Raw genomic sequence first — 8207 nt, 5'->3', positions numbered from 1 at the left:
ACGCCCTCCCTCCTTCGTCCTCCCTACCTCCCTCCCTCCCGTTCCTCCTCCTCCCGCCCTCCCTTCCTGCGCTCCTTCCGTCCTTCCTACCTTCTTCCTTCTTCCTCCTCCTCCCCCCTCCTTCCTTCCTTCCTCTCCTCCTGCTCCTCTGCCGTCCTTCCTTCCTCTTCCCTTCTCCCTCTCCTGCTCCCTCCGTCGCTCCTTCCTCTCCTTCTCCTCCCTCCTCTGCCTCCCCTCCTCCTTCTCCTCCGGCTATCTTCCTTCTCTTCTTCCCTCCGCCTCTCCTTCCTTCTTGTCCTTCCTTCCTTCCTTGCCTCCTTCTCCTTTGTCCCTGTCCTGATGCTCCTTCCTTCCTCCTTCCGTCCCTTCCTCGTTCTCTCCTTCCCTCCCCCCTTCTTCCCTCCTTCCTCTCTAACCTCCCGTCCCCATCCCTTCCTTCCTTTCCTTCCTTCTTCCTTCCTTCTTCCCTTCGCCTGTCCTACCCTCCCTCCTCCCTCCCTCCCCTCTCTTCCTTCCTCCTTCCTTCCTTTCCTTCTCTCCTCCTCTCCTTCCTTCCTTCCTTTCCTCCTTCTCTCCTCCTCTTCCTCCCTTCCCTTCCTTCCTCCTCTCCTTCCCTCCTCTCTCTTCCTTCTTTCCATTCCTCCCTCCTCCTCCTCCCTCCCTCCTACTTCTCCTTCGTTCCTTCCTTCCTTCCTCCTTCCTTCCTTCCTCTCCTTCCTTCCTCCTCCCTCCTCCCCTTCCTTCTCCCTTCCTCCTTCCTTCCTTCCCCCCTCCTTCTTTCTCTCCTTCCTCCCTCCTTCCTTCCTCCTCTTCCTTCCTCTCCCTCCCTTCCTGCCCTCCCCCCTCCTTCCTCCCTCCCTTCCTCTTCCTCCTTCCTCCCCTCCTCCCTCCCTCCCTTCGCCTTCCTTCCTCCCTCCTCTCTCTCCTCCCTTCCTCCTCCTCCCCGCCTTCTTCCTTCCTTCCCTTCCCTCCTTCCTGTTGCCACAGGTTACTGACTGCAGATGATTTATGGACTGAATGATGGTTACAGACACACAGTGAGTGGTGTGGGAGTTTGAGATGGAAGGTGTTTGAAGACAACGAGTGTAAATGTCCAACTGAATATTCAGAGACACACGCAGACTTAATGTTTGTTGGTTATTCAAACTGTGATCAGAAGGAAGACCATGAAGATTGAGCTGAGAGATCTGGGAACAGACACGTAAATGACTTGTACCTGGAAGCAGACGGGCGTCCTGGATGTCGTAACTCTGAACTGTTTGAGGAAGCGGTCGTCCTGACTCCAGAAACAGCCGGATGTCTGGATGCTGTACAGAACCAGGGCCAGCCTCTCCAGGCCCAGACCGAACGCCCAGCCCACCTTGTTTCCTGCCCCGGCTGCAAGAAAACACAAAGCACACGTAGACGGGAGTATTAGCATAACATGCGGCAGCGTAACATTTCCTGGTGGTTAGTCTGGAGGTGGGGAGGCCAAAAACAAAGCCCACAGGACACCTATTGTTAGCAGGTAGGAACCCGCCAAAATAAATCACGACATCATTTGAGACTCAGACGAGGTGTGAGGATTGGTTTCCTGCAGGGATGTGATATTAAACGTGTCGGGCTGATGCTGCAGACGTCCAGTGACACAACACTGTTACTGCACATGCTCCTGCCCGTCACTCGGAGACAAACAGTTGAGTTGTGTAGAAGCAGAGTGTTGTCACAGGTAGCAGGTGCTGCTGTTACTTCACTGGGACCTCTCGGTATTATGCAACACTCAACTTATGCTGTCAATAAATCCATACACCCTCCAGCCTCCCACTCTGCGCACACACACAGCCACACGCTCGCTACCCACTGTTTCATTTCTTCTTGGGACGTTCGATCGCTGCCCGTCCACCCGGTTGGTTTCCTGCCGAAGCAGCAGCAGGACTAAAGTGTGCTGCTCAAGGGCACGAATGCAAGCATGACGCAGGACGGGACTGGGTTTGAGCTGTTGTTGACAGATGAGCACTTCAATATTTGAACTGGAAATCACGACGTTAGAACGAAGAAAATCGAGACAATAAAGTCAAATTTTACAAAACTGCTAAAATCGTGTGTCGGTTCAATCCTCCTCCAGGGCTCCATCTTTACTCTGTGCTATCAATCATGGTGGTTAGGACAAAGAGTGAAGCTTTTCAAACGCAGATATCTCATTTTCAGAACAACCTCAAACCCACCGCTCGAGCAGGTCAAAGGAAAGGGCGAACGCTCGGTGGAATAAAGGATTATGGGTAATTCTGAGGATTACGGCGTTTTTCAGATTGAGAGGGAAGTGCTTTCTCTCTCCTGGGAATGAAGACATTGAGACAAACCTGTTTTGTTTTCCGAAGTGTGACCCTCCAGAAACAGAGAGGCCCGACCTCTGTCTGTGTGGTGATCGGCAGTTTAAGAAACAAACGCAGGAGGGAAAAAAAACTTCAGGCTGGAGAGGACAGTCTGGATTTAAATTAAACTTCGCTCAAATCACCTCGAGGATGATTCTTCAAAGATGAACGAACTGTCATCCTTTTTTTTTTTTTTTCTTGTTCAGCGTGCATCGATTATGAACATTGTGATGAGAACTTTTGGGGACAACACAGCACTGTAACATAACTCTTGTATTGACAAGTGTTGCTGAATTGGTCAATTACAAAATTACTGGGTCCACTCTGTATAAAGTGACTGGTCAGAAGAACAGAAAGCTGCTGGCAAGACAGCAAAGCAAACAACTCATTTTGAATAAATAATTTGACACAAAATATTGATTTCTCTTTTAAGTAGCCGTGTTGAGAAGGGAGGATTGGGGCGGGTTTAATGGGCAAACAGTAACAAATTAAATTACAGATATTAAATCGAATATTATCTACCAATCGAAATCTAAATCTACCCTCTTGATTTGGGTAGGACTATGTTGCCTTCAATTGGTTTAGGTTGGTTAGCTTTACACAAAAAACAACAAAAAAACCATGGATGAAGGAGGTTTGTTTGTCATGTACACAATAATAAATGTCTTAGCTGAATGATCCTCCCACCTCCGTAAACCTGGATCAGCGCATAGACTTGCGAACATTCTTCCCCTGATCCAACATCAACCAAACTTCGAGTTTTTGAGAAGGAAGGAAGGAAGGAAGGAAGGAAGGAAGGAAGGAAGGAAGGAAGGAAGGAGAGAAGGAAGGAAGGAAGGAAGGAAGGAAGGAAGGAAGGAGAGAAGGAAGGAGGGAGGGAGGAAGGAGGAAGGAAGACAACTGGGTGGACAGAGGTGTCCAAAGTGTGTCTTAGAGAGCTGTTCAACACTAGAACAGTTTAATGGCCCTGGACAATCTCCCTGGTGTGTGTGTGTGTGTGTGTATCCATGTTTGTACACACACACACACACACACACACACACACATATAAGCAGTCTGTTTCCTGTTTGGCCCCCTGGTGGTCACAGTTCATCACCTGTGGATCCGAGTGCAGGCGGCGCTTTAAAAGCAGAGGTGCCCAGGAGAGGTGCACTGACCCTGGGCAGGAGATGAGCCGTGCTGCCCTGGTCCCTCTGGAGGACCGAGGTCATCAGAAAAACCAACAGCACTGAGTCTGTGCTCAGCTGACACCTCCACCCTCCATCTCCACCCTCCATCCTCCATCCTCCACCCTCCATCTCCACCCTCCACCCTCCACCCTTCACCCTCCATCTCCACCCTCCACCCTCCTCCCTCCCTCCCTTCCTCTCCTCTCTGCCCTCCAACAGTCACTTGAAATGTTTTTCATTAGTGAAGATGAGAGTCGACAAAAACACTTTTAGTGGGAACTCTGTGTGTGTGATGGTGGGGTCAGGTGAAGTGCCGGCTGATGTGAGCCCCCACTGTCAAAATGTTTTATACATGAGGTTAAGAGGCTGCACACACACACACACACACACACACAGGTAAGAAGCAGAGTGTGTAACACACACACACACACACACACACAGGTAAGAAGCAGAGTGTGTAGTAACTTCAGTGATGCTTTACGGCACTGAAACTGTTTTCTGGTTTTCAGTCGTTTGTACAGATACAAATAATATAAATATTTATAATAAAAATAAACCTGAAAGTAATCTGTCAGTTTTCGAGTCTATGATGAATTCTTCATTATTTGTTGTAAAATATTAAACTGACGTTTCTTTGTCTCAGTGTTTCGACTGATCATCAGTGGAGGTTTCCTCGTTACCTCGTTACCTCGTTACCTACCTTTGTTCCTTCCTTCTTTCCTTTGAGTAAACTGAGCCCTCCTGTCTTTAAAGATCAAAATAAAATGTTGAGACGTTCAGTTTGGTTCTTTCTCTCTGTGATTATCAGGATAATAAGAAGTCAAAGATGACAGAAATCTGTCTCCGTCATTTCTTTTAATGTCTTTAACTCTGCTAATATCCGCCTGGTCTGCAGTCTGTCTGTTGTTTCATTGTTACAGCTAATCAATAGTTGTCCCGTGTGTTTCCTCAGCCTCTCAGTAAATACCCCGCGCTCCACAACGACATCTCCTTCTGGCTGCCGGCGTCCAAAGAGGGCGGCGAGGACGAGCGAGAGAGCTTCACCGAGAACGACTTCTACGAGCTGGTGCGCTCCATCGGAGGAGACCTGGTGGAGAAAGTGTCGCTGGTGGACGAGTTCAGACATCCAAAGTAAGACGACAACTCCACGACACACACAGCTCCACGACACACACAGCTCCACGACACACACAGCACGAAGGCCGAGTGTTAAAATGTGACGAGCGACCTTTAGGTCCCCAGAAGGCAGGTGTGTCCACGTAATGTGACTGTGTGAAGACACACATGTCCCCACAACATCATATACACAGGACTACACAACTTCCTCTTTAATTTGATACCAAATATGAGACACACTAAAACAATAATATATAACATCAGCAACTCGTATTATCTGTTTGTGCAGCAGAGGGTGTGATGTTCAGGCTAACGTCATGTAGCTAACCTGAAAAAACCTTTTCTTGTTCCACTGGGTGTTGAAGTGTGGTTTCACTAAAATCTAAAAATGAGCAACGACATGGATCATTGGTGAAGCAGAGGCAGCTGAATGACACCTGGTTGCACCTGTAACCACACCCACCTGTCAATCAAAGCGTCCACGCTCTTAATCCTGCATAACTTTAAGCCTTAATATAATGTGAACAGGTGAGTTGTATATAAATTCACCCTCAGTACAGTTGTCATGAACGGGGAAATTAGCTACAGAGACCAAAACTGTTTTTTGTACCAGGCTGTAAACATGTTTATTTCTGCTGTGAAGTTGGACATTTGGACATGGGGACTTATGGAGACTGACTCACTTCTGGAGCCAGCCTCAAGTGGACGTTAGAGGAACTGCAGTCCCTCAGAGGTTGGAGCTTGTTATCAGAGTAATCATGATCGACAACACAAAGATCAGAACTTTATTCTTTATTTAACGTGTTTCTATTTGGCTGCTAACACCAGACGACTGATGCTCGTGTCCTTAATTAACACACACACACACACACACACACACACACACAGCTGTCCTTGGCGTACACCTCTGAGCCTGCAGTGCCCGGTGTTGACATCTCATTTTTTAAGTGTGTGTGTGTGTGTGTGTGTGTGTGTGTGTAAAGGGCAGCAGTGGGAGGTTGGTACCTTATGGCTGAGAACTCCTTTTTCACATTACCGTGACACACACACACATATTTGCCCGACCTTGCATTAGTCTGTGTGTGTGTGTGTGTGTGTGTGTGTGTGTGTGTGTGTGTGACGGCCCTGCAGTGCGTAAAAATGTCCGACACTATTCATCTTTCAGCATTTTTAACGTCTTTTAAACAGCGACCTTTTCCCTCTCTCTCTCTAACATTAACACTGAGCTGCTGTTACAGCTAATGGGGGAGACGAGGAGGACAGAGACTGACCTCTGACTGTCAGTGAGGGAACCGAAGATCAGACCTGTCGTCAGGTCACATGATCCAGTTCAGGTGTGTTCACCTTCAGCCTCTCCAGGGTTCAAGGTGTGGGTCAGTCTACACTGTTAAAATATGCTCCGCCTCAACTCTCTGTGATTTACAGAGTTTATGATGGACAGTGAAGTAAACTGCTGACAGCTGTAGCTGCTGTTAGCTCAGTCCGTCAGCTTGGTGGTGAGCTCAGAGCGACGGGTACCCGTCGCTCTGAGCTCACCGCCAAGCTGACGGACTGAGTGTTTGTACCAACAGGCGTTATGGACGACCAGGAAGAAGAAGAGGAGGTAACCAGGCTCAGCAGCTTCTATGGACATGATGGCAGAGGAGAAGAGAGTGAAGAGGCACTGACGGAGGAAGCTAAGAAGAGAAAAGGAGAGAGTGAGCGAGCAAGAAGCCGCCGGACAAGAGTAAATGTGGGACTGACTTTTAGTGGTTGGTGAGAGCTTGGTGAAATAAAAGGCTGAAAGACAGACGCCGAGCTGGGCTGACTGCTGCTGGACTAGGCAGTGAGATCAGCTGCTGCTGGTTTTGTGATCACCTGGATGATGATTGATCAGAAGTAATGTAATCAGAACAAATACTCGAGTACAGCTGGACATACTCTGATTTATAGAGATGTCCTGAACACCTGCATTGCACCGTTTTCCTCCCACCGTCAGTCTGACAATGATGATGGAGAGTTTAGACTCTGTTAATTACACTTATCACTTCTTAAATTAGTGGCGCATGAAATACCTGCAATGCACCTTTTTCCTTCTCTCTGTCTTTGAACACTTTATCATTCTTCTGTTTCTGCTGCAGCTCTCGCTCCTTCAAAATAAAACACAGAGGCTCGGTATCGTCTGAGCTGGCTCTGTCGTCATAGCGAGAGGATTTTGTTTCTCATCGATCACCTGTAACGTCTCATTTGTCACGACACTAATAATAAAACATTTTTACACTGCAGGCGAAGAAGTTTCAGTTCGCCGTTAGTTCATTGAAGAAGTTCACAGCCTAAAATGACATTCAACATTAAATGTCTGAACTTCACGTCAGCAGACTGGAGTGGATCCAAGGATCCTTGGATCCTTGGATCCTTGGATCTTTGGATTTAAGTTACGGATCAAATCAACTTGATTATTTTACTGAATCTGTCGTATCGTGTTCGTGCTGCATTTGGAGGCGACAGCAGAACTTTTTCTGACTGAATGAACTTTGATTCATTCCGAAAGACAAACTGAACATTTACTCCCCGTTGACTTCTTCACCCTTCACACGACGCCGACTCTCTTTTTTTAATCTCTCTGCTGTGATAGATCGTCGTCCTGCGTCTGCCGTCATTAGTCAGCATATTAAATTTTGCTAACAGACTCAGACTGGATCCAAAAAGCTGATGAACTGTTTGTTCCTGTCAGAAACATAAACCAGCTGTGCGACCTCGCGGTAACTCAACACCGTGCCGGGCCGTGCCGGGCCGTGCTGTGCCGTGCCGGCTCACGTGCCTGCACCACCATAAACCAGTCATATTTTTAAAAACTGTTACTGTTTATTGAGTGACGAGCTTCAGTTTACACACCTTAAATATTCTTTGATTTGAACTTTGACAGATTAACCTCAACAACAAATTAAAGGTCTGTATGCTAATTAAGGAGGCAGTCCTAAATCAGTCTAAGTGTTTTGTACCAGGTCCGATCCCTTCAGAGGACGCGTGTGTTGATACTGAGCTCACTGAACGTTAAAGTATCTGAACCTGGATGAAGTGTTTGTTTCAGCTCTGACTGCTTCATCTCCAAACAAACCATAATCTGCATTATGGCTGTAAATTGATCCAAAAGCCACTAAAGCTGCCGGAAGCCTCAGATATATTTTCTACTGCAGAGAACTTCTAAAGTTAATCAAATGAGGGAGAGACGGGAAGAGAGAGAGAGAGAGAGAGAGAGAGAAACAACTGTCTGTGATGCTCTCTCGCCCTCTCTCCTGCTCCATAAACATCTCATGTAGCAGCAAATCAGAGCTGATGTCTCGCTACGATCCCCCACAAATCTGCATTTATTGGTCGCTAACGCTGTCAGCCGCAACCAGGCCGGGACTAATTTGATAAGCCAACAGAGCTGTCAATCAAGATGACAGCACCCTCCCTCTCCCTGAGAGACGGAAAGCTGTCTCTAGGACGTCCCCGCAGACTGTCTAAAACCTGGACGTAGTCTCTGTGACGTCCCCGCAGACTGTCTAAAACCTGGACGTAGTCTCTGTGACGTCCCCGCAGACTGTCT

The 8207-nt window shown here is 47.7% G+C and overlaps 1 protein-coding gene across 3 annotated transcripts in view; it reads left to right on the top strand.

The window, feature by feature from the left end:
• fars2 (phenylalanyl-tRNA synthetase 2, mitochondrial) overlaps positions 1 to 8207 on the top strand; it is an 82538-nt gene that overhangs the window by 55546 nt on the left and 18785 nt on the right. For all 3 annotated transcript variants that reach the window (XM_027274462.1, XM_019270046.2, XM_019270047.2), the window contains one exon: positions 4473 to 4651. In XM_027274462.1, coding sequence (XP_027130263.1) covers positions 4473 to 4651 — 179 coding nt within the window. The remainder of the gene's footprint in view (positions 1 to 4472; positions 4652 to 8207) is intronic.

Source organism: Larimichthys crocea, chromosome XXIII, assembly GCF_000972845.2.
Source record: "Larimichthys crocea isolate SSNF chromosome XXIII, L_crocea_2.0, whole genome shotgun sequence".
Classification (NCBI taxonomy): Eukaryota; Metazoa; Chordata; class Actinopteri; family Sciaenidae; genus Larimichthys; species Larimichthys crocea.
This window is presented reverse-complemented; position numbering and strand designations above follow the sequence as displayed.